Source organism: Podarcis filfolensis, assembly GCF_964270895.1.
Source record: "Podarcis filfolensis genome assembly, chromosome: 7".
Lineage (NCBI taxonomy): Eukaryota > Metazoa > Chordata > Lepidosauria > Squamata > Lacertidae > Podarcis > Podarcis filfolensis.
In genome coordinates, this window is record NC_139603.1 from 7,574,146 (window position 1) to 7,598,999 (window position 24,854).

At 41.9% G+C, this 24,854-nt stretch overlaps 1 protein-coding gene and 1 long non-coding RNA gene across 3 annotated transcripts in view; both read left to right on the forward strand.

Annotated features, from left to right (window-relative positions):
* The first annotated feature begins 312 nt into the window (after positions 1–312).
* NSUN2 (NOP2/Sun RNA methyltransferase 2) overlaps positions 313–24,854 on the forward strand; it is a 35,702-nt gene continuing 11,160 nt past the window's right edge. Inside the window, exons 1-13 of one of the 2 annotated variants that reach the window (XM_083624645.1) lie at positions 313–579; positions 1,656–1,816; positions 4,780–4,884; positions 7,224–7,329; positions 7,665–7,736; positions 8,604–8,688; positions 10,786–10,978; positions 12,712–12,786; positions 15,068–15,198; positions 16,808–16,881; positions 19,530–19,660; positions 20,577–20,673; positions 22,962–23,119. In XM_083624645.1, coding sequence (XP_083480771.1) covers positions 517–579; positions 1,656–1,816; positions 4,780–4,884; positions 7,224–7,329; positions 7,665–7,736; positions 8,604–8,688; positions 10,786–10,978; positions 12,712–12,786; positions 15,068–15,198; positions 16,808–16,881; positions 19,530–19,660; positions 20,577–20,673; positions 22,962–23,119 — 1,451 coding nt within the window. In that variant the 5' untranslated portion in view covers positions 313–516. The remainder of the gene's footprint in view (positions 580–1,655; positions 1,817–4,779; positions 4,885–7,223; positions 7,330–7,664; positions 7,737–8,603; positions 8,689–10,785; positions 10,979–12,711; positions 12,787–15,067; positions 15,199–16,807; positions 16,882–19,529; positions 19,661–20,576; positions 20,674–22,961; positions 23,120–24,854) is intronic. The other variant, XM_083624646.1, reaches the window with a different exon arrangement.
* On the forward strand, positions 20,680–22,675 carry LOC310767624. The gene is made up of 2 exons (XR_014550980.1): positions 20,680–20,959; positions 21,028–22,675. It is a non-coding gene; the product is annotated as an uncharacterized lncRNA (long non-coding RNA).

Below are 24,854 nucleotides of genomic sequence, written 5' to 3' on the forward strand. Positions count from 1 at the left end.
CATTCTGTTTAGAATGAGAAAGACGACTGAAAGCCACATTTCAATTCCAGCTAGTTCTGGTTGGCCAGAGGTTTCTTGTGCGTTTTTAAATTTCCATTAATTAAATGCCCAGTGCAGGCAATTGCAAACGCTTTGCAACCACTTTGAATGGAAAAAAACGCCCAAGAAACCTCTGGGCTAGGGAAGAGTGTGCTATGAGCTCTCTGCCGCCCTGTCCGTTGATGATAACGCGATGTACCGCTTGCAATATCGCAGCCCAAGCGGCACTTTCGCTCGACTCTGACGCGCACGCGCAAGCCGAAAGCCGGCAAATGAACCCGGAAACTAAACGGGCGCCGTGCGAGTTTAAGATATTATGTCCTCTTTCTCCCCCCGTCCCTTCTTTCCCCCTTTTCTGCGCATGCGCATCACGTCTCCCCAACGCAGCGTGGCGTCCGCGGCTGAGGGAGGCTCGTCGCTGGCGCTGCGGCCATTGGGACCCGCTTTCGAGTCGCGGCCTTGCGTGGGGCGGGAGCCATGGGCCGCAGGCAGCGCCACAGGCGGCAGCCGCAGCCGAATACCCGAGAGAAGGGCCCTGGGGTGAGTCAGGGCCTGGGCCTGGCTGAGGCCTCGTTGCACACGTGTCTCGCCCTACACGTGTCTCATTGTGCCCGTGTCTCGCCCTACACGTGTCTCTCTCCACGCGTGTCTCGCTCTCCACGTGTCTCGCCCTACACGTGTCTCATTGTGCCCGTGTCTCGCTCTACACGTGTCTCTCTCCACGCGTGTCTCGCTCTCCACGTGTCTCGCCCTACACGTGTCTCATTGTGCCCGTGTCTCGCTCTACACGTGTCTCTCTCCACGCGTGTCTCGCTCTACACGTGTCTCATTGTACCCGTGTCTCACTCTACACGTTGCTCCTTGTACACGTGTCTCGTTGTACACGTGTCTCCTACGCATGCCTTTTGCCGGCGGGTGGGGGGGGGGGTAGGGTTCCTGTGACAGAATGTCTTCTTGCACATCGGGATGGGCTTGGGGCTTATTGATTTATTGAATCAATTCATTTATTTGGCATAAGATCTCAGGACAGTTCACAGAATGAAATACAAAGTCAAAAACTTAGTAAAACAGCAAAACAATAACCCTCCCTTCCCACAGACACATTAAAAAAACTGTAGAATATGAATCAGCCCAAGACCTGGTTGGAGAGGAATATTTTCTCCTGATGCCTAAAAATATATAATGAAGATGGCAGGTGAACTTCCCTGGGGAGAGCATCCCACAAATGGGGAGCCACCACAGAGAAATCTCATTCTCAATTTTCATGTTGCCATGCTCCTCCAGAGCGTACATGGAGGAGGCTCATGAAGAAGGAATGGTACTTATTGGAAATGGAAGGCGTTAGCACATGTGGGGTGGGTAAAGAAGGGCTGTCCTTAATGTGCTAGATTTTTGTGTGCAGGGAGTTCTATTATTATTATTACTATTATTGTTGTTATTTATTAAATTTGCATTCTACCCTTCATCCAAAGAACGCAGGGTAGTTCACAATGCACAATAAAACCACAAAGCCCATTCACATACTCTGTTGGCGTATGTCGGCACCTGCAATTCTGAAGACACAGAATAAGGGATTTGCTGACTCTTTCTAACTTTTCACACCCACTCACTTTCAGTGCTGGCCTGAAAGCTGCTACCCGGAGATTGTGAAGGAGAATGAGCTTTTCGAGCACTACTATGGCAAGCAGGGCATCGTGCCACATGGGGAGTGGGAGAGCTTCATGGCGGCCCTGCGGGAGCCACTCCCTGCCACACTCCGCATCACAGGGTACAAGAGGTGAGCAAAATTTGGTCGCTGGTGCATAGAGAATGGGGTGGGTCCAAATTTTACATGTTTTCTAATATTTGGTTACGTGTGCATAAAATTTCTTTTCTATCCAGTGATCTTAAAAGTGATGAAAGCAGCCTGCTCATAGTGTGGTCCCTGCAGCTATTATCCCCGTACAGTGGTACCTCGGGTTAAGTACTTAATTCGTTCCGGAGGTCCGTACTTAGCCTGAAACTGTTCTTAACCTGAAGCACCACTTTAGCTAATGGGGCCTCCTGCTGCTGCCGTGCCGCCAGAGCACGATTTCTGTTCTCATCCTGAAGCAAAGTTCTTAACCTGAAGCACTATTTCTGGGTTAGCGGAGTCTGTAACCTGGAGTGTATGTAACCTGGAGCGTATGTAACCTGAGGTACCACTGAATTCTAAAGTGGAGGGAAGAGTCAAGGTGAAAGAGTCCCTAACCTAGTGAGGAACTCATAGTGAGTTCATTGTCAAGATTTCAAACCAGGGACTTTCTGAATTACATAGTTCGCACTGCAGTCTTAATCCTTCGTGAGGAGGGCAGGGAGCAGCACTTGATGCAGCAGAACAGCTAGCATTGCATTCACAGCCCTGACATTTATGCCATGAGGCTGGTGCAGTGAAGAGTCCCAGATTGGGCCTGCTGCAATCATGTGACAGCAGAATGCCCCATCCCTGAGAGACCCAATTTCTGGGGTTTCCACTGGTGGGGATGCTGCTATCTGTAGCTTCCACCTCCTGTTTTGGGTTTCACATCAGAGTGTTCCCCCCGGTGTGCCTTCTCCATCAGGGAACTTCAGCAGAGTGGATTAGGAGCTGGGATTGCTCTGCTTGTCTCTTAGTCAGTGCTCCTTTTATGCATGGGGGGGGCAGGGGAATCCAGTTTCCCCTTTGAGAGGAAACGTGCTCCCTTCCAATAAGCATGTATATAAGTTTGAAAGCTTTGAAGTGGAGAATGCAACTGACATAAGTTTTCTTAATAAAGAAGGAAGCCCTGTAGTAAGGGAGGACTGTGTTCCTGGTTCCTTCACCATTGAAGCTTCTTATGAAATTAAACACAAATTATTTTTTGCCCACTGATAAATTTCTACAACGGTGTGCAAAATCTTAAAAGTTGCGGTTGGTTGATGGAAATGGAACATAAGAGCCCTCCTGAATCAAACCAAAGCCTGTGGTGTATGCAGTTAATTTTTTGTTGCGTTATTACAGGGATAAAGTCCACAAACCTCTTGGCCATTATGCTGTGCTGGCTGGGAGTTGGACCCCTACATCTCAAAAGCCATAGAATTTATGTCCTTGCACTGTTGGTGCTTGGCAAAAGCAAATATTTTGCAGGTCTTTGTACTTCTTCAAAAATCTGCAGAACTTGCTTCACCGGGCAGTTTTCTGAAGTAATGCCAAACTACCTGTGTAACTTGTATTATCCAGGATGTGGGCAGGCTATGCTAAAAATGTGTGTTGCTTAATATGGCAGGCTTGTTCATTGAAGAGCTCACACAAGCAGTCCCAGAACAGAGGCTGAATTAATCCAGCCCAAGGCCTCTCTGGGCAATCATATGCCACATCAGGGTTAAACATTAGAAATGAATATCAACTAAAAAGTATGAATTCCACCTTTTTAACATACAATAACATGATGGACAACTAGGCAAAAGAAAACCAGCTCATTTTTCCCAATCATACCATTAAACAAATTGATCCAATTAAATTTCCAGCGCCCGTTGTATAGAAATAAGCACAGCTTAAACTAACAACAGTTAAAAATGCACCCCATTCAATTCCACCCAAGCACACTTGTACGTGATCGACACAACTTGCATCGAACACAAAGATTCTAATTTAATAGGTAAAGGGACCCCTGACCATTAGGTCCAGTCGTGACCGACTCTGGGGTTGCGGCGCTCATCTCGCTTTATTGGCCGAGGGAGCCGGTGTACAGCTTCCGGGTCATGTGGCCAGCATGACTGAGCCGCTTCTGGCGAACCAGAGCAGCGCACGGAAACGCCGTTTACCTTCCCGCCGGAGCGGTACCTATTTATCTACTTGCACTTAGAGGTGCTTTCGAACTGCTAGGTTGGCAGGAGCAGGGACCGAGCAACGGGAGCTCACCCCGTCGCGGGGATTCGAACCACCGACCTTCTGATTGGCAAGTCCTAGGCTCTGTGGTTTAACCCACAGCGCCACCCGCGTCCCAATTTAATATTAGATCTAAATTTAATATTCTGGCACTCTCTTAATTCCTTTCTCCAAATACTACAAGTATTTCCTTAATTCAATTGTACATCCTTAGTCAACAACACTGACATGTCCATCTCATGAGACCCAGGCAAACCTGGACAAATACTGACATGCAAGGAACAATACAACCTCTGATAAAAGATTCATGCCACTTTTCCTTTTATCTCACCTGAGGGGTGGGAAAGATCTAATAACAGGTTCTCAGCTTGGGGGGGTTGTATAGAGCCCACTTTTCTAACAGATCTGACAATAACACTTATCTATCCCCCCCTTTATAAGAGTTAAACAGCTTATAAAATACTTTATAAAGTACTATTATTCATCTTGCTTCTTATAAACAGTGGCACAGAAGCTACTTCAGTTGATTAGAGAGGACAGTTGATTAGTTACTATGTGGTTTTCTCTATTCTGGCTGTAAAAGAGACTCAAGACTTCTGTGGCAATATGGAGAAAGTCTTGTTATATTATGTGATGTGCCTTGCAGTTGGTACCTCGTAGTAAATTGGCATACTGATTAAATTTTGAACAGCCTCTAGAGTGCTTGGTCATGTAAAATGTACTTTTCAAGAAAATGAGCCCATTCCAAAAATCCTGTAACTATGGTAGTAGTTAGAATTAGGTTTTTATTGAGATTTTTAAAAGTAGTTACAGTGAAATGATAGGTTGTACTGTTTTCTTACTCTGCGGTTCTAATGTTGTTTTTCATTTTGTAGCCATGCTAAAGAAATTCTCCATTGTTTGAAGAATAAATATTTCAAGGAATTAGAAAACCAGGTGGTAGACGGTCAGAAAATTGAAATGCCTCAGCCATTAAGCTGGTAAGACTACCTGTAGGATGGCCATCAACATATTTAGCATGTTCCTGCCTTTGCTGTGTAATTGTCTACACTGACTTTGAAGGTATTATTAGCCATTCCCACCCTGCTATGTGGTTTTCTCAACTTGTTAGTTGCAGGGTGATCTTTTTAAAGGTTATTCTAAATAAATAAATACAGTTTGGACCCATAAATACATGCGTGGAATACCATTGAGAAGCGGCTGCAGGGGGGAGGGAATGGGTGGAAATAGCCTCTCCACTTCTAACAGTGTGAATGTCTGCTAAATTGGAGTCTGTTCTACGTACAAGAGGAGCCCTTCATTTGCAGATGGGCTTCTCAGGATCCAAGTTGGGATGGTGGAGGATTTTGGTTCACTCCACAGTTAGCAGCAAACCTCCCTGGCCAACATCCAATGGATCATGCTTGGATCTTAATGTAGACAGGCAGATCAGATTGCTTGTCTATGAACCTTTCTAAGAAGGATTTGATCCAGGTTATGTTTTTCTTTTTGCAGTGTGGTCTAAGAAAGCACAGGACATTTTTCTAGAAAGCACAGTTCTTTCTATATTAATCAGATTTGACTAAAAAGCTCTTGGAAGTAACGGTATGGTATGTTGCCCATTCCAGAGTAAAGGTACAAAGAGTGATAGATGCCCTCATGTACCTAGTGGGGGGCAGCCATCACCCCCCCATGCCTATTGCAGTATCAGATCTAGGAGTTGTTTTCAAAAAGAAAAAAGTCAGGAAATCCCTCGGGCCACCTCATAACTGCTTTATAACTTTTTGAAACCTTTAAAAGGTATGGAGGTGTTTTTAGTACTTTGCCTAAGAAAATCCAAACAGACATTTGACAGAATTTGTCCACTAGTCTGCTTGTGGACACAAATTGGAACAAGATTGTTCTGTCCATCCCTAGTTCTAAGTCTGTATCTTTAAATAGCTGGGTAAGTGCAAACGCTTTGAAAGAGTGTGTGGACCATAAATATTGCTTGTAGGACTAAAATATACATACTAAAATAATAAAGTAGCTAAAACACATATATCAGGGCTTGAGAGTATCCTGCTTTTGTTCTCTTTAAAGCCCATTGCTGACATCAACGTGTTTTTGTGTGTCGCATGCTTATTTTACCTCATTGAGTAACCTTATTACGTCTAGTATTATCCAGTTTCTACATGCTTCATACACAAGTTAAATTTGTGCGTATATAGTTAAAAATGCAACTGCATAAACCTGTTAGACAGGTTTATATGTATTCTTTTATAATAAGTTAGCGTAATCATACTTAGTATGGACTAAATTTCTCAATCCATTCAGATGTTGTAGGAGATACTTTCCCCCCAATTTTTAGCTATTCTAATCTTAGCAGCAGTTAGTAGGTTGAACAGTATTTCTTGATCATCTTCAAAAATTACATATTTTAGATAACCAAGCAGAAATATTTTAGGTTCTGTGGCCCTTGTGAGTATAATTGTTTAAAGTACCTCTGGAAGCAATTTATAATTTCATTTGGATTATGTATGTTATTTCCTTCCACTTCTAAATTTGTAATAGTATTTAATTTTTGCCTTTTTTTCATTTGCCAGGCCAGCAATTTCCCACATTTATTAGCTGATTCAAATGTTTTTTGTCTCATTTGTTTAATTTTCCATTCTATTTCCTGATTCATCATTTCCATATATTGTACTTGATATGGTTTTATTTCTCTCAAGATCTCCTGTGACTTTGGTTTTGCCCTCAATTTCTTCTCACTTTCTTTTATTTTCTCCAAAATTTTATCTTTCTTCTCATTTTGACTTCTCTTCTTTATTGCATTCTGTTGTATCAAAAACCCTCTCATAACAGCTTTACTTGCGTCCCAGATTACTCTTTTTTCTACATTAGTGTTCATATTTATTTCAAAGTAGTCTCTCAAAGTTTTTTGGGCCTTTTTATACACTTTTTCATCTCCAAATAAGGTGTCATTCATCCTCCATCTGAAGGAGCCAGTTGATATTTGCTTCATCTCCATCCTTACAGCATTATGGTCGGAGCAAGTTTTTGGGCAGATTTCCACTTTCTTTATCTTTGGTGCCATTCCAAAGGTATATGATATCCTAACATATCAGAGATAATGGTCTGAACAGATTTCCAGAATGGGTATTTTTGTAGTGTTTTGGAATAGGTCCAGTGATAATGTCCATGTTGTCAACCTGCTGCAATACTGCTTCTTTATGTTCTATATTTAGTTTAGTTTGTTTATTAAAAAAAAGCCATTTATATATATAAATGGAATGGCATGCTCCATTATTTCATTTCAAATATGCTGGTGATAGTTCTTATAAAAACTATATTTCATCAGGTATCCAGAAGAGTTGGCATGGCATACAAACCTAAGCAGAAAGGTCCTGCGAAAATCCCCACAACTAGAAAAATTCCATCATTTTCTTGTTAGTGAAACAGAATGTGTAAGTACGTTCCTAAATTGCTGTTGTTTTAATTCATTTTGTGTCTTACTGTGATCTTTTGCGTTGAAGAATTGTTACTCCCTGTCTTGCCATTGACATGTCCCTTGGGGAACTAGAGATTACGGTGTCACAGTGAATAGTAACTTGCGCATGAACGTGGCTTCTGACTGTGTTAATGAAATTAACCCTCCCATTAAGGGTTTGTTAGGAACAAAATCAGATAAGCTTAAAACAATAAAACTTAGGGTTTCATATATACATTTTCTGCATCTAAAATATTCAAAACATGAAATTGGAGTTGCCACCGATTACAAATTTTTATTTTATTTTTCTAGGGGAACATTAGTCGCCAAGAAGCTGTCAGTATGATTCCTCCCCTGCTCCTTGATGTCCAGTCTCATCATAAGGTAGGCCTTGCATTGCTATTGGATCTTGAAGTCTTAAAAGTAGCCTGACACAGTACATCTAATATGCTCTTTTTTTGTATTATAAATTTATATTACAAATTCACCCTGGGTAGTGGCTTTCTTGAAACCTGGCTTCAGGGCATCAATAAGACACATATCTGTTTCTTAAAAGGGGCCAGTTGCACAAGTGGCTTAATTGTTTTATCCTTTTATTGCTTCATTCTTTTTCAATTGCATACATTCAGAATGAAAAGGATTATGAAGTTAGCTGGAAAGGTATTTCAGCACATACTTGAATTAATGCATTCCTTATTGATGTACTTCTATTCAGTTGCTATGGACTGGTCTTAATTAGATTTCCCAGTTTTAACTGGAATGTTTGTAGTATTGTGAAGGGCTTAGTATCGTCTTTCTGAAATGAAGAATTCTGTAGACTTTGCCCCATATGACTGAAGTAACTACTTCTAAGCAGATAATACAGCTGTGAGAGTTACTTTCCTGGGTGCTGTATGTATGCACAAAATCACGTACATTGGGGAACACTATCTAAAAAGCCAAACTCCACCACAATCGCTCCCTCCAAGCCTCCTTTCTCAAATTCCAACTCTCCACAGGCTTCAAAGGTTGATCCAAAGGCTTCTGAGATTGCAGTTGCAAAGGCTCCTGGGATTGCTAGCCGTTTCAACACTCTTTTTGTGCCATTTTTGCAGTTTAAATTGATTTATTTAACCATTTCCCAGTGCTTTGCATATATGCGGTTCCACACGAGTTGAACGTGTGTAAGTGGGGAGATACCTATATGTAATATAATTTTTTGTACGTATGTTAATGAGATCTTTTATTTGTGTATTGTTTCGCTCTTGGTAGATTCTAGATCTGTGTGCTGCACCAGGGTCCAAAACTGCCCAGCTTATTGAAATGCTGCACGCAGACATGAATGTACCTTTTCCAGGTAAGTGAGATGGAGTGGTATATAGAGATCCCTGCCCCATTTTTTGTTGAGAAACAAAATTCATTTACAGTCAAGGCTGGACCTTTCAGGGTTAGCATTGGCTAGTGGCCATTAGTGCCCAGAATATGCAATTCTACAGTTAGAACTGGATATGGAACACCTGATTGGTTCAAAATTGGGAAAGGAGTACGACAAGGCTGTATATTGTCTCCCTGCTTATTTAACTTATATGCAGAGTTCATCATGCGAAAGGCTGGGCTGGATGAATCCCAAGCCAGAATTAAGATTGCCGGAAGAAATATCAACAACCTCAGATATGCAGATGACACAACCTTGATGTCAGAAAGTGAGGAGGAATTAAAGAACCTTTTAATGAGGGTGAAAGAGGAGAGCGCAAAATATGGTCTGAAGCTCAACATCAAAAAAATGAAGATCATGGCCACTGGTCCCATCACCTCCTGGCAAATAGAAGGGGAAGAAATGGAGGCAGTGAGAGGTTTTACTTTCTTGGCTCCATGATCCCTGCAGATGGTGACAGCACTCACAAAATTAAAAGACGCCTGCTCCTTGGGAGAAAGGCGATGGCAAACCTAGACAGCATCTTAAAAAGCAGAGACATCACCTTGCCAACAAAGGTCCGTATAGTTAAAGCCATGGTTTTCCCAGCAGGGATGTATGGAAGTGAGAGCTGGATCATAAAGAAGGCTGATCGCCGAAGAATTGATGCTTTTGAGTTATGGTGCTGGAGGAGACTCTTGAGACTCCCATGGACTGCAAGAAGATCAAACGCATCCATTCTTAAAGAAATTAGCCCTGAGTGCTCACTGGAAGGACAGATCGTGAAGCTGAGGCTCCAATACTTTGGCCACCTCATGAGAAGAGAAGACTCCCTGGAAAAGACCCTGATGTTGGGAAAGATGGAGGGCACAAGGAGAAGGGGACGACAGAGGACGAGATGGTTGGACAGCGTTCTCGAAGCTACCAGCATGAGTTTGACCAAACTGCGGGAGGCAGTGGAAGACAGAAGTGCCTGGCGTGCTCTGGTCCATGGGGTCACGAAGAGTCGGACACGACTAAACGACTAAACAACAACAACAAATATGCAATTCAATCCAAGAGGCAGACCTTCAAGTAATGTTTTTGAAGGTTTGCCAGAAAGATTCATGAAAGGGAGAGGGCTTAAAGCCCCATGGTGCCAAACAGTATAGACCCTGCATCGGATAGTGACCTGCTTCTGGAACCTCAATATGGTTGCTATTAGCAGTTGGATCTTACCTGTGGATTCCACCATTTCACCTTCCTCAGTGGAAACACCCCTTTGTCACACATTTTGTTAGTATTGAGGTATATGTATTTGTGTATTATTTCTCTTACTTGGCCACACTGGAACCTTTAAGCTATCACCCAAGAAGCACCCTTTCCCTGTTGGGGTTCTTTGTCTGGATCAAAAATGGGCTTCCTCTTCTTTTGTTTTTGCTAGTTGCGTTTCATCATTTTGTGTTGGCCTTTTCCTGTCCCTCTGCTTTCCCAGATCCATCCTTTTTTTGTCATCTATCAGTTTTCATCTTCTCTTCCTGTACTTTTAGTGCCACTAGTGTGTCAGACACCTTATGTGTTGACATAACTAATTTCCCTTTCTTTTCTCTTACCTCTCTCACTACAGAATTCCTTTCCCCTTGCCCTGACTACATCAGAGTTATTTTTTGTGGGCAAAGCTACTTAGTGGTTTCATAACTGATAATTTCTTAGAATGCTTTTCTTGTTTTATTAAAACCAGTTAAAAACAAATCTATAACAGGCTTCTCTTTTTATATAACTTAAAATAATTCTCAAAACGTAACTTAACTATCACATCATGTGCTTATTAGATCAGACAAATGTCCTACAAAATGTTAGCATCAATTGACACCCCCCCTTGTACTTTATGTTTATATTGATGATTATTCTAAAAAAATTCTCATAAATTATGCTTTTGCTTATAACATTTTCTTAATATTCTGTTGAGCACCTGTTCTAATAAACTGCAGAAAAATTCATTTGCTGGTCCCCCTCTAAAATTCCACCTTTAACCTAAAGAGTTCATTTTTTTTCTTTTAGAGGGATTTGTAATTGCAAATGATGTTGACAACAAGCGCTGCTATTTACTGGTTCATCAAGCAAAGAGGTTAAACAGCCCTTGCATCATGGTTGTAAATCATGATGCTTCCAGCATCCCTAATTTACAGATCACCACTAATGGAAAGAAGGAGATCCTCTTTTACGATAGGATATTATGTGATGTCCCTTGCAGGTATGCTATATTTATTTTTAATGTTGCCAGTGTTGTAGTGCTTGTGACTTTTTAATACTAGTGTGCCCTTTACATCACATCAAGATAAGCAGGGTGTGATGTTTTGTGAAGGGAGATAGGATTTGTATCTGAGAGACCGGAGTTCAAATCTCTTGCACTGTAAAGCTCTGTGGGTAACCTTGGGCAAATTATTACAGTGGTACCTCGGGTTATATACGCTTCAGGTTACAGACTCCGCTAACCCAGAAATAGTGCTTCAGGTTAAGAACTTTGCTTCAGGATGAGAACAGAAATTGTGCTCCGGCAGCGCGGCAGCAGCAGGAGGCCCCATTAGCTAAAATGGTGCTTCAGGTTAAGAACAGTTTCAGGTTAAGTACGGACCTCCAGCATGAATTAAGTACTTAACCTGAGGTATCACTGTATATCCCAGGATTGCTACTAAATGTGGGAAGCAAAAGTGCTCATGCATGCCACTTTGTGCTCATTGGAAGAAGTGTGGAATACAAAATAATTCATAAGTTTCTAAAATTAAAGCATAGTAAACTTTTCTCAGCCTTAATATTATTTTTAGTTGTGCCTTTTATCCGTGTCATGTTTGTCTTTTGCATCCTGTTCAGTTTTTCTTTGAAGTATGCATCTGCTTTGAAATAGCAGAGATCTCAAAAACCGAACCATAGTCTTACTAACAACAGCTGTGCTTAAAAACAAACTAACATACATACAAACTAACTAACTAACGGACTAACGAACTAACTAACTAACAGGGAAAGGAGTAACTGAAAGAACTACAACAGTGTGGATCACTTTTTGCCAAATCTAGTCTGTTGATTTTCTGGTGCTGATAGAACCTAGTGGCTGATATCATCAGTTTCACACCTTGTGTTTCAGGAGAAATTACAGCCTGACCACAATAGTTCATGCATTGGTAACCTCATGGCTGAAGGCTGAGTTCAGAGTGTTCGTATTAATATATCCATCCCTATACAGTTCAATATCAGGTTATTTAAGAGACTGCCTGAACCCTTCTATACCCAGTAGACAGCTGCCATCTGCGGGACATTTCTCCAGCAAGTTTCAAAGCTCTCAGAAACCACCTCTATAGTAGCTCAGAGCAGAGCTTTTAGTGTGCCTCTATTTTGAGGAATAATATTCCTGTCAAAATACCATCAGTACCTGCTACCTGTACTTTCCAGAAACAACTGAAGACATTTGCTCCAATAAACTTCCCTAGGTAGATAAATGTTCTTTACCACGACCACCCACTTGTTACTGTTTTAGTTTAGTTTTGATTTAGTTTTAGTTAGTTGTTTTTCTGTTTTTTTCTGTTTATAATTACTATATTTTTCGCTCTATAAGATGCACCTAGTTTTTGGAGGAGGAAAAGAAGAAAAAAAAATATTCTGAATCTCAGAAGCCAGAACAGCAAGAGGGATCGCTGTGCAGTGAAAGCAGCAATCCCTCTTGCTGTTCTGGCTTCTGGGATAGCTGCACAGCCTGCATTCGCTCCATAAGACGCACACACATTTCCCCTTTTTAGGAGGGAAAAAGTGAGTCTTATAGAGCAAAAAATATGGTACCTTATGTGTAAATTGCCTTGAGACAGTGTTTTAGAAAGCGATTAATAAATAAGAATAGTCAATGATTTCTGATTTTCAAAACACACGAGGTGTGTTACTGACTCAGAATGTAGCTTACTGGTTTCATTGGAATTCATGTGTGAATGTCTCTTGCAGTGGAGATGGTACCATGAGAAAAAACATTGATGTGTGGAAAAAGTGGACTACTCAAAACAGCTTGCAGCTACATGGGTAAGAAACAATTTTATTTCTAATATCGCATCATTTTTGAACTTCAGTGGAATAAAAATAAGTTTACAAGTAAAAACTTTGCATTTCCCCAAAATATATTAATTTCATTGTATTTTAATCTCCCCACCCTCCAAGGTATTTGAAGCTAGTTTACTGTAAAGATAAAAATTGGTTCACACATATCGCAAGCATATAGGTTTTATGCCTAGTGGGGCACAGGAGCAAACTCTTTGCTTGAAATGCCTAGATGTCAGGACCCTTACTTAGTGAGGGTTTTATCATAATGATGTAATAACTATGGTGTGCAAAACAGAGGCCAGTGAATAACTTGGTGTGAATGAGTAAGATAAATGTATAAACCCAGAGGTAGTATTCAACTAAGTTTTCCTCAGAGTAGACCTAACTTACTCATGCCTGTCAATTTCAGTGGGTCTACTCTGGGTAAGGGACGCAGGTGGCGCTGTGGGTTAAACCACAAAGCCTAGGACTTGCCGATCAGAAGGTTGGCAGTTCGAACCCCCATGACGGGGTGAGCTCCTGTTGCTCGGTCCCTGCTCCTGCCAACCTAGCAGTTCGAAAGCACATCAAAGTGCAAATAGATCAATAGGTACCGCTTCAGCGGGAAGGTAAACGGTGTTTCTGTGCGCTGCTCTGGTTCTCCAGAAGCAGCTTAGTCATGCTGGCCACACGACCAGGAAGCTGTAGGCCAGCTCCCTCGGCCAATAAAGTGAGATAAGCGCCGCAACCCCATAGTTGGTCACGGCTGGACCTAATGGTCAGGGGTCCCTTTACCTTTACCTTACCCCTCTATTATTGTCCATGCCGGGTTGCTCAGCCATTGCTACTGTGTGCTGTCTTTTAGCAGATCAAGATGATCAGGGGACAGCAAAAACTGCAAGGTTTTTAGCAGGAGCGATTAGAATAAGATCTACTGTTTGATTATTGAACCCCCAAAATGTATTTTCTATTGTTAAGTCCCTTTACCTTTACTCTGGGTAAAAATTGATTGAATACCACTAAAATATATAAAAGCAAGTTGTTTTTCCTTCAACTTTGTTTTCAAAAATTTGATATTTGACAATTGATTTTTTAAATGTTGCAAAATGGAGAAAAGAATAACAGATGTGAGAACAATATAAACTCTCATTAACAAATACTGCGCCATTGATAATACTTTAGATGCTTTAATCTAGACCCATTTCAGATTCATAGTCTTACATTCCCCCATTTATATTTTCTCTGCTGCTTTCCCAACCAAACCCTTGACAGTAAGAAGGCAGCTTTGGCCAACCAGGCATTAATTCTTCCAGGGCTGATCATACATTTTAGAATATAGCATACTGACTTATGTATGTCCATACCAGTTATAAAAAAGGATTGTAGAGAGTAATGGTCTTGCAGTTTGCTCCTTTGTTGTTTATCTGGGTTAGCACATTTGCACCTTTGCATGACATTTCAGATTGTAGTTCAGTGTGTTCAGTACATTTCCAAGAATAGCTTGTAGGTAAGGGATTGGTCAGCACTTATCTATTGACTAATCAGGTATTCCAAGAATGCCAGCGTGTTGACGTTTGAGGAGGATTGACCATGTTCCCATTTGCAGGAAAAAACAACATGTCTTGTGGCATCTTAATGACTAAACAAATGCAGAGTAAATAATAATAATAGGTATACTGTCACGCTATGGTCAAGGAGACTCAGGCTCAAATCCTCACTCAGCAACAAAACACATTAGCTGAAAGGTCAGTTAATTGAAGGGAACAGTAAAAAAGGTTATAAAGCTAAATAATTAACAGTTTAAAAAACTGTGCCATTGTTTCACAATAAGAGCTGTAATTACGATTTTCTTTTTAGGATACAGATCAGACATGTAGATTGTTACTTTTGTTTTCACAGTGTTAATGTTTTTAAAAACACTTTACCATTAGTTAACTGGCTATTTGGGCAAACTGTTTTTGACTGTCAAATATCCAACACCAGCACCAGTTCAGGTTGCCTCCTTAATTTTTCTACACAAATGTTGCATCTTAGTTGAGTCCTTATTCCATACACTCAAAAGACTTGATAAATGGTGTATTCTACATACATATAAATGGCTTTGTATATGATACAGCAATTGATTGACTTGTTGAATGGGTGGGAACAATTGAGCTCTTTCAGTGTGACAAAACATGTTGAAAGCAATGTTTGGATTATTTAGCTGTCAAAGTCAACTTGAAATCTCAGGACCAACTGTCTTGGGAAAGGATGATGAGATGCTAACCCGTTCGTCAATTTGCAGATTGCAGTTAAGGATTGCAACCCGTGGAGTTGAGCAGCTGGCAGAAGGAGGTAGGATGGTATACTCTACCTGCTCATTGAATCCTGTTGAAAATGAAGCTGTCATTGGCTCTCTGCTGGAAAAAAGTGAAGGTGTGTGCATCTCTTGGTTGTATAGTGAGAACAGACAATAATAGTGGAATCAAGGGTTAAACTATACTCAATTGGTATAAACTGTACTCAGTTTGGGTTGAAGGAGGCATCTGGTAGTGGCAGTTGACTACCCCCACTACCCAAGACGGCAGGGAGCATGTGCCCAGTGTCACAGAATCATAGAATTGTAGAGTTGGAAGAGACCCTGAGGATTATCTAGTCCAACCCCGTGCAATGCAGGAATCTCAACTAAAGCATCCCTGACAGATGGCTACCCAACCTCTGTTTAAAAACTTCTGAGGAAGGAGAGTCCACCATTTTCCCAGGGAGTCTGTGCCACTGTTGGAACAGCTCTTATTGTCTGAAAGTTTTTCCTCATGTTTAGTTGGAATCTCCTTTCTTGTTACTGGTTCAGGTCCTAACCTCTGAAGCTGGAGAAGAAGAGCTTGCTCCATGTGACAGTCCTTTAGATATTTGAAGATAGCTGTCATATCTCCTCTCAGTCTGCTGTTTTCCAGGCTGAACATACCCAACTCCCTCAACCATTCTTCATAAGGCCAGGTTTCCAGGCCCTTGAACATCTGCACAGGTTCTAGCTTATCCATATCCTCCTGAAATTGTGGCGCCCAGAACTGGACACAGTACTCCAGGTGTGGTCTGGCCAAGGCAGAATGGAATGGTACTATTGCTTCCCTTGATCAGGTTCCTGTACTTCATGAAGTCAAGTATAATGAAGTGTTCAGTTTGAATGCAAACCTGCAGTTCTCACATGCAACTCTTGACACCCCTTTTAAGGTTCTTCTGCTTGTGAATCTCAATGCATTCCAGAATTTGGCACCCTACGTTTGGTCCCTCCCACTCAAGGCCTTTTTACACAGTGTCCTCCTTCCTGCGCATGCCTGCCTCTTTCTTGCTGGATGCTTCACCCCCTGACAGTCCTGGATTGCTCCAGGACACCCAACTTAGGGCATTCTGGGGGTTGATCACATCTGGGTTCCTCTGAGTCAGCTTGGCTCGGGCTTCAGCCAAATCTGGTGCACAGGTCTAGTGACTATATTTGTGCTGTACATTTAGCAAATGCATTCTACAATTTGGTATAATATGACTCACTTGGGTACAATCCTAATCCCACTCACATGGGAGTATGCCCCATCAGTGGCGTAGCGTGGGTTGTCAGCACCCAGGGCAAGGCAAGTAATTTGCGCCCCCTAACCCGTGGATTTGCGCCCCCCTAACCCTAACCCCCAGATGTTGCGCCCGGTGCGGTCGGCCCCCCCTGCACCCCCCACGCTACGCCACTGTGCCCCATTGAATTTAATAGGGCTTGCTTCAGAGTAGACCTGGTTGGAATTGTTGTGTTCGTCTCCATGCACCTCCACGCTCTCTCTTATGCTTCATTCATTGGCTGAAATGAATAGGTAATCCTGTGGAGATAACGTGGGCAGAGTTAGAGAAATGCAATTGCCAACCTTCATTGTTTGCAGATCATAAAAAGAATTGTGTCGCTTCAAAACATGTTGTTTTTCTTGGCTTGGGATAGTTTCTCAGAGTTGGCACTGCGTAACTTTCCTAGCTATTTCTTATTTACAGTAATCTTGTTTGTTCAAAGGTGCCTTAGAACTTGCTGACGTCTCTTCTGAATTGCCTGGTCTGAAAAGGATGCCTGGGGTAACACAGTGGAAGGTATTTTTTAATAGAAATGTGTATTGTAATAGAATCCAAATCAAACTTTAAGAGAGAAAAGCATTCTGTTAGTTCTAAAATCAAATGAGTAGTCATGTGTTTATGGGTACAGTGGTACATCGTCGAGCGCTCATTCCGCCGAACGTCCGTGGCAAATCCGGAAGTACCAGAACGGGTTACTTCTGGGTTTGCCGCTCATGCGTACGCAGAAGTACAAACCACTCCACGCGCGTGTGCAGATGCAGTGCTTTGTCCAGCGTCCTTTTCGGCCAGCAACCGGGGCTCCGGAATGGATCCCGGTCTCAAAACGAGGTACTACTGTATATGAAGCTGCATTGCACCAGATCAGACCATTTGACCATTATCTACCCTGATTAACAGTAGCTTTTCAAGATCTGAAACAGCGCTATTTCCCAGTCATACTACTTGAGATGCTTTTTAATTGGAGGTGTCAGGCGCTTGGATCTTTCTATGTGCAAAGAATGTCCTCAATCACTAAACTACAGTGGTACCTCAGTTTACAAAATCCGTTCCGGAAGTCCGTTCTTAAACCAAAGCCATACTTAAACCGAGACGCACTTTCCGTAATGAGGCGTCCCACCGCCGGTGCCCTTCCACTGTTTGGCTTCCGTTTGTAGACCAAGGTAAAGTTCGCTAACTGGAACACTACTTCCGGTTTTGCAGAGTTCTTATACCGAATAGTTCATAAACAAGGCTGTTCTTAAACCGAGGTACCACTGTATTTCTTCTTTCCGTAAGTCAGACCTCCGTAGCTTGTGACCTATGTGAAGCTCTCCAGGGTTTCAATAAACTTCTCTCTGTCTGAAAGAATAGGGGCCCTAAAGATATATGTCCTCTGTCTCCTGGCACAGATTCCTGGGCTTGTCTTCCCCTGATCCTATGTTGAGTAGGAAATGAACATTTGCTGAAGCAAAAGAGCACTACTGTTCTGTAGCTGTTCGTTCTTCAGCTCCCACTTCCCTGTCAGGAGAAAGCTCTTACCGTTTTTATGGCACTTCTTGGCTTCTAAGAAGTTAACTTTCAACTACCAAGACAGTAACCTCCAGTCTCTCGAGGGAAAGAGAGAAGAATACCAGAGACTGAGAACTCTCCTAATCTGGTGCCAAGTTGAGAAATGCTGGGTTCGGGGCAAAATTATGTTGTTCAAATACATTACATAGGGGGTGTGTTTGAAGACAAACATAATATGAAAATATACATTGATAGACACAGCACTTCAATTTTCTGGATTGTTTAATGTTTGTTGTTCGTTTGGACAATTTGCATTTAAATGAAACTATAAGCAGTTTCTAAGGGACGCGGGTGGCACTGTGGGTTAAAACACAGAGCCTAGGACTTGCCGATCAGAAGGCCGGCGGTTCGAATCCCCGCGACAGGGTGAGCTCCCGTTGCTCGGTCCCAGCTCCTGCCAACCTAGCAGTTCGAAAGCACATCAAAGTGCAAGTAGATAAATAGGTACTGCTCCTGCGGGAAGGTAAACGGCGTTTCCGTGTGCTGCTCTGGTTCGCCAGAAGCGGCTTAGTCATGCTGGCCACATGACCTGGAAGCTGTACGCCGGCTCCCTCGGCCAATAAAGTGAGATGAGCGCCACAATCCCAGAGTCGGTCATGACTGGACCTAATGGTCAGGGGTCCCTTTACCTTTACCTTTATAAGCAGTTTACAGCATAGGTTAAAAACATTTAATTAGCAAATAGAGGAAAATAACAGAGATTTTCTTCATTCTATAAACCACAATTAACAACCAAAGAGCATCCTCTTTGGCATGAAAATGAACATTACAATAATAATCAGCTACAAAAATGCAAAGTATGTTCATAGTAAACAAATAAACTTTTGAACATATTGTAAACATCAGGAAGTAAAATATTACAAATCAAAATCAACTAGCAAGTATAAATTTCACCTTTTAAAATAGCATGATGAACAACAAAGCAAAAGAAAATCTACTCACTCTTCTGTAGCACCATGCATGAATCGGTCATACCAGGCATAGGCAAACTCCAGCCCTCCAGATGTTTGGGACTACAATTCCCGTCATCCCTGACCACTGGTCCTGTTAGCTAGGGATGATGGGAATTGTAGTCCCAAACATCTGGAGGGCCGGCGTTTGCCTATACCTGAGTCATACCATTAAATCCACTGCCCCCTATATAGCAGTAAGCACAATGGCTAAGAATAAATACCGTTCAGTTCCACTCAAGCCCAAAACTTACTATTCTGATACACCCTCAAATCATATTGTCCACATTCTACAAGTGTTACATCCTTGATCAACAACCCCTTTGCATGACGACTTCGTGAGACCCAAGTACTAACATACAAGCAGGCAACAATACAACAATACACTCCCTAGATAAAACATTCATACAGGTACTACCCTGTGACTGTTTCTTGAAGGGAGCAGAATTTATCCCCAGTAGCAGGCAGGGGGTACCCTGGGGCAGGGGGTATAAAATCACATTCTCCAGCTTTCTAGCAGATTCATCTATTTCACCTAGTGGGCTGAGTCTTAAAACCTTAATAAAATCTGAAATTGCTATTTAACACTCCTCTTGTAATCTGCTGACTTGTCATTGGCAAACTTGAGGCCGTCCTCACTGTTAATTGGTACATTTTCCCACCTAGGTAATGACGAAAGATGGCCAATGGTTTGAAGACTGGAGTGAAGTGCCTTCGAACAGGCATACCCAGATCCGGCCCACCATGTTCCCCTTAAAAGATGAAGAAAAACTTAAAGCGTTACATTTGGAGCGCTGGTGGGTATTCCTGCAGCTGATTGTTTCCGCGCTCAGCATAGTCTTGCAGTTCCTAGAATCATAGAATCATAGAGTTGGAAGAGACCACAAGGGCCATCGAGTCCAACCCCCTGCCAAGCAGGAAACACCATCAGAGCACTCCTGACATATGGTTGTCAAGCCTCTGCTTAAAGACCTCCAAAGAAGGAGACTCCACCACACTCCTTGGCAGCAAATTCCACTGTCAAACAGCTCTTACTGTCAGGAAGTTCTTCCTAATGTTTAGGAAGATTGTTTCAACAATCCTAGTTGATTGTAATGAGGAAATGTTTATTTCGGGGCCGTTTGTTGGTGGTCTCAGAACTGTAGACTGTGTTTTAGTTCAGGTTCATCTAAATATCAGGTTGCATCCAACTAAGTCATGCTCAGAGTAGAGCCATTGAAATTGGCGGACTTATTAATTGAGTTCAGTTGTGAAGTATGTGCTCAGACAGCTGTAAGCACTTTTTATTTTTAAAACAGGATCTGTGCATTGGGGATGACTTCTTAAGTGGCAATGCAGAAAACCAGATCAACTTTCTTAAATCAAAAAAAGCTGTTGTTATTATTTGTTACTACATTTATATCATCCTTTTCTGTCGCTGAGCTCAAGCTAATTAAAAATTATTCTTCACAATCATTTGGATATTTGCTTTTACAATACGTTCCTTAACCTAAAGCAGTCAAATACTGTGAAAATGTCACTGTTCTGAATTCTTTATTCAATATGTGATAGGTTCAGAAAAAAACGATGGTAGAAAAACAGTTCATTTAGATTTCATTTGGCTTGATTAAAAAAAAATACACCAAAAAGTATAAACTTCCTTGTTCATAAACTGGACCTCAGTTTCCCTCTTTAGGTGGTGCATAGTGGTACAAAATCTGTGTCTTTATCTAGTTTCAGAATTCTGCCACATCATCAGAATACTGGAGGTTTCTTTGTAGCTGTATTAATTAAAAAATCTCCGATGCCATGGAATAAGCGTCAGCCCAAGGTAATGTTTGCTCTAGTTGGAACGGTTTTGCAACATGCTGTGAAAGAAAAGCTAGGATCCCAAGATCCCCAAGACAAGTTTGGTGGCCCCAGAGGACTGTGGGCTTCTGTGTCTCATAGAGCAACCCCTCTCCCTCACCCCAGGCCACCAAGGGGAACTGTTTTTGAGAGTGGATGTCAAGGGGAATTTTCAAGTGCAGTTGGCGAATTTTAAAAAGCAACTCATTGAGCAATCCAAATCTGTGAACATCCTCAAAGAAAATCATTGAGACCTGGGCATTATGTTGGTTTGGGATATCTATTCAGGGTCTGCATTTGACTAAAGTGTAGCATAGGGGTGGGTAATCCTTTTCAGCCCAAGAGAAGGCAAAAGTGGACATAGAAATGTGTGTGACTCTTAGATTTGTACAGTAGGCTGCCTTCTGGCCGCACATGTCAGAGATTTCTACACATATCTCTTAATCCAGGCCCATATTCCAGCAGCCAGGTAAAAGCCACAAGGGAGTGTTTAGAGCAGGGCCAATGAGGGGCAAGCCTGAAGAGAGCCCCAAGAACAAGAGGCAGGTTTTCCCGTGTAGGGCTGCTTTCTCCATTATGACGGAGTTATTATGGAGTTATCTATGCTAGATGTCTCAAAGTATCAGGAAACCTTACGTCCGTGGGCCAAAGGCCTCTTCTTCTTGGGGTTCTCTTCAGGCTGGCCCCTTATTGGCCCTGCTCTAAACACCACCAAAGAGATGTGATACTAGTGATAATTTCACTAACTAGCCAATTATGCAGCCATAACATAAATACAACTCCAGATGCATATGGCTGCATAATTGGCTAGTTAGTGAAATTGAGGCATGAAAATCTGTACAAATGGAAGGTAACATGGCACCTTATGGTACCTGGTTTTCTCGTGTAGGGCTGCTTTCTCCATAATAACAGAGTTATTATGCAGTTACCTATGCTAGATGTCTCAAAGTATCACATCTCTTTGGTGTTCTAGAGAAAGGCTGGGTCTACAAAGCCCTTTGAGTTGAGCGCTTGATCTCAAAATGGCAGAATGAGTACTAGCTGTCCCGGCTTCTGTTTTGAAGTTGGTCCTGTGACATTTATGGACAAGGAACAGGTCTTTCATTGAAACCCAGCTCTGACAAGTTTTTCAGATAGTTGTAGAAATAACTGTGAAATCATTTGTATAAGAAAGTAGACGTGCAAAGACGCAGTGTTGAAGATGTGCATAATAATGCAATACATAATAATGTATTTTGGGTGGGCTGTATACTAGTGGCATAATTCAGCCAGAACTAATCAATTCTTAAGGCCCATTTATTTCAAGAGTGCCCTAGGTGTTAAGCTGAAAAAATATTTAAATCTTCTGTACTCAGGATAGCATGGAAACATCTTTAAAGCATCTTTTGCTGTTTTAGAATGCGCATTCATGCAAATTCTGTGGATTTTGCGGTATACTTACATTCATTGATAGTTCACAGTTTTTCATTTTGCTGTATTTATTACAGTTCCTGTGAAGTTACACAGTTAGAGAATGCAGTGTGGAATGTAAAAAACACAGTAGGAATAGGAGCAAAATGCACAGGATAGGAAAAAGGAATAATATTCTATCTCATGGTTTTTGCTGCCTTTGCCCATATTTTTTTTGGGGGGGGGGCTACCTCCCTTTTTTGTTTTATTTATTGCTGGCCCTCTTTAACTTACATATAAGAGGATACAAATTGATAATTTAGAATTTTCTTATTAATGCCCTTTAATAACATTTCTGGGAGCTCAGCACCAGCAGCTTGAGTAGGAGGCTGCTAAGAAACACTTTAGGAACAGAACGCACAGTGCTCGTGTCTCACTTTTTATTTAATAGGGATTACATCTTGTAAGGCCAGTAAAATGGTACATTATGACAATTTACATAAGACATATGCATGCAGACACATGTAGCTCAAAGCACATCTGTAATTCTGTAAGACTAAAAAAAACACAGCACAGCTAAAAAAAGAAAGAAAGAACAGAAATAGTTACCAAAGATGGAAGTGAAGTTTATCAGTGTAACTTGGTGTCCCACTCAACAGGGAGGCGTATCTGTTGTTGCTATCAAATAGAATAAAACAAAAAGTTGTACATGGTTTGTAACTCTGAATTTCAGTGCAGTATGAAAAGCATAATTCCCCCGCTACTGCACTTTGGGTCTTGAATAGATATGATTTAAACAGTGGTAAGGGGAAATGATGTATGTTGTAACATTTGAGACCTTTTTTTTATGCATCAAGACCTGTTCCTTCTGTTTTGGAATAGCTGCAGCACCGGCTGCCAGAGAAGACAATCAGCACAGTGTCTGCCGCTGCAGAGCAAGGTTCTTTAGAAACTGCTGAAGACCATGTGGCCGTAGAAGCAAAGGATGGAGACTCCTTTGTAACTGAGACTACTGAAAACAAGAAGGATGGAGTGTGTGGGTAAGAAACTATAATTATTATTATTATTATTATTATTATTATTATTATTATTATTTATACCCCGCCCTCCCCAGCCAAGGCCGGGCTCAGAGCGGCTTACAAGCAATAATAAAAACAAGTTGAATGATTACAACTTAAAAACAAAATTAAAATACAACATTAAAATATTGAAATATTAAAATATTAAAATGTAGCCTCATCGCAGGAGGAGAAGGAAAGGAAAAAAGAAAGAGAGGGAGGGAATCAAATTGGCTCCAAGCCAAAGGCCAGGAGGAACAACTCTGTCTTACAGGCCCTGCGGAAAGAAATCAGATCCTGCAGGGCCCTGGTCTCATGAGGCAGAACGTTCCACCAGGCCGGAGCCAGAGTTGAAAAGGCCCTGGCTCTGGTTGAAGCCAATCTAACTTCCTTAGGGCCCGGGACCACTAGGGTGTTGCTATTTATGGACCTTGAGGCTCTCCATGGGGCATACCAGGAGAGGCGGTCTTGTAGGTACGAGGGTCCTAGGCCGTGAAGGGCTTTAAAGGTCAAAAGCAGCACCTTAAATCTGACCCTGTACTCCACCGGGAGCCAGTGCAGCTGGAAAAGCACTGGGTGAATATGCTCCCATGGCAGAGACACCGTGAGGAGCCTCTGAAGCTTGCCATTGTTAAAGATAGTCAAGCCAAGCCATTTGTCTGTATTGGTGCTTTTGCTGGTTCTCCCAGCATGTAGGGAAGCTGAAATTGCCCCAGGATTTCCTCTCCAGCCAGAAGCTCTTGAGATCATAGAACCACAAAGGCAGCCTTATTGAGATACGATCTCCGCTCAGCCTTCTTAGCACGTTGTTTTCTTTTGCCCTTAGCAAAACCAACCCGTGAGGGCCACTTCATATGCATGGTTGTGACATCCCTATGATGACTGATATGGGAGTAGTTGTTTTGGAAAGTTGGTGTAACGTAATGATTAGATAGAATTACAAGGTGGAAAAGCCTTGTTTAAATTTTGTCTCTGCCATGAATTTACTAGTTGGCTGTAAGCAATATTCCTCCCAACCCCAACCACTCTGTGTTATAATGTAAAAAAAAAAATTCCTTCCAGTGGCACCTTAGAGACCAACTAAGTTTGGTATTGGTATGAGTTTTCGTGTACATGCTCACTTCTTCAGATAGTGTTGTAAGGGTAATACAGTGGTACCTCAGGTTAAGTACTTAATTCGTTCCGGAGGTCTGTTCTTAACCTGAAACTGTTCTTAACCTGAAGCACCACTTTAGCTAATGGGGCCTCCTGCTGCCGCTGCGCCGCTGCTGAACGATTTCTGTTCTCATCCTGAAGCAAAGTTCTTAACCCGAGGTAATATTTCTGGGTTAGCGGAGTCTGTAACCTGAAGCGTATGTAACCCGAGGTACCACTGTAGTGGACTAGTTTTCTGTGCTGTTTTAAGGATGGCTGAGAATATATATGGAATACTTTGAACACTGAACTTCCACATACTAGAGTAGTAGTATTACGTGGTTATGGTTTTCTGCATTAGTGAATATCATAGAATCAAAGAATTGTAGAGTTGGAACGGACACTGAGAATCATCTAGGCCAACCCCCCTCAGTGCAGGAATCTCTTGCCCAGCGTGGCGCTCGAACTCATGACTGATATTAAGAGTCTCATGCGCTACCAACTGAGTTTCCCCGGGTGAGGATTCTAGAACTGCTGTTGAACCAGTCCTTTAAAATATACAGTGGTGCCCCGCAAGACGAAT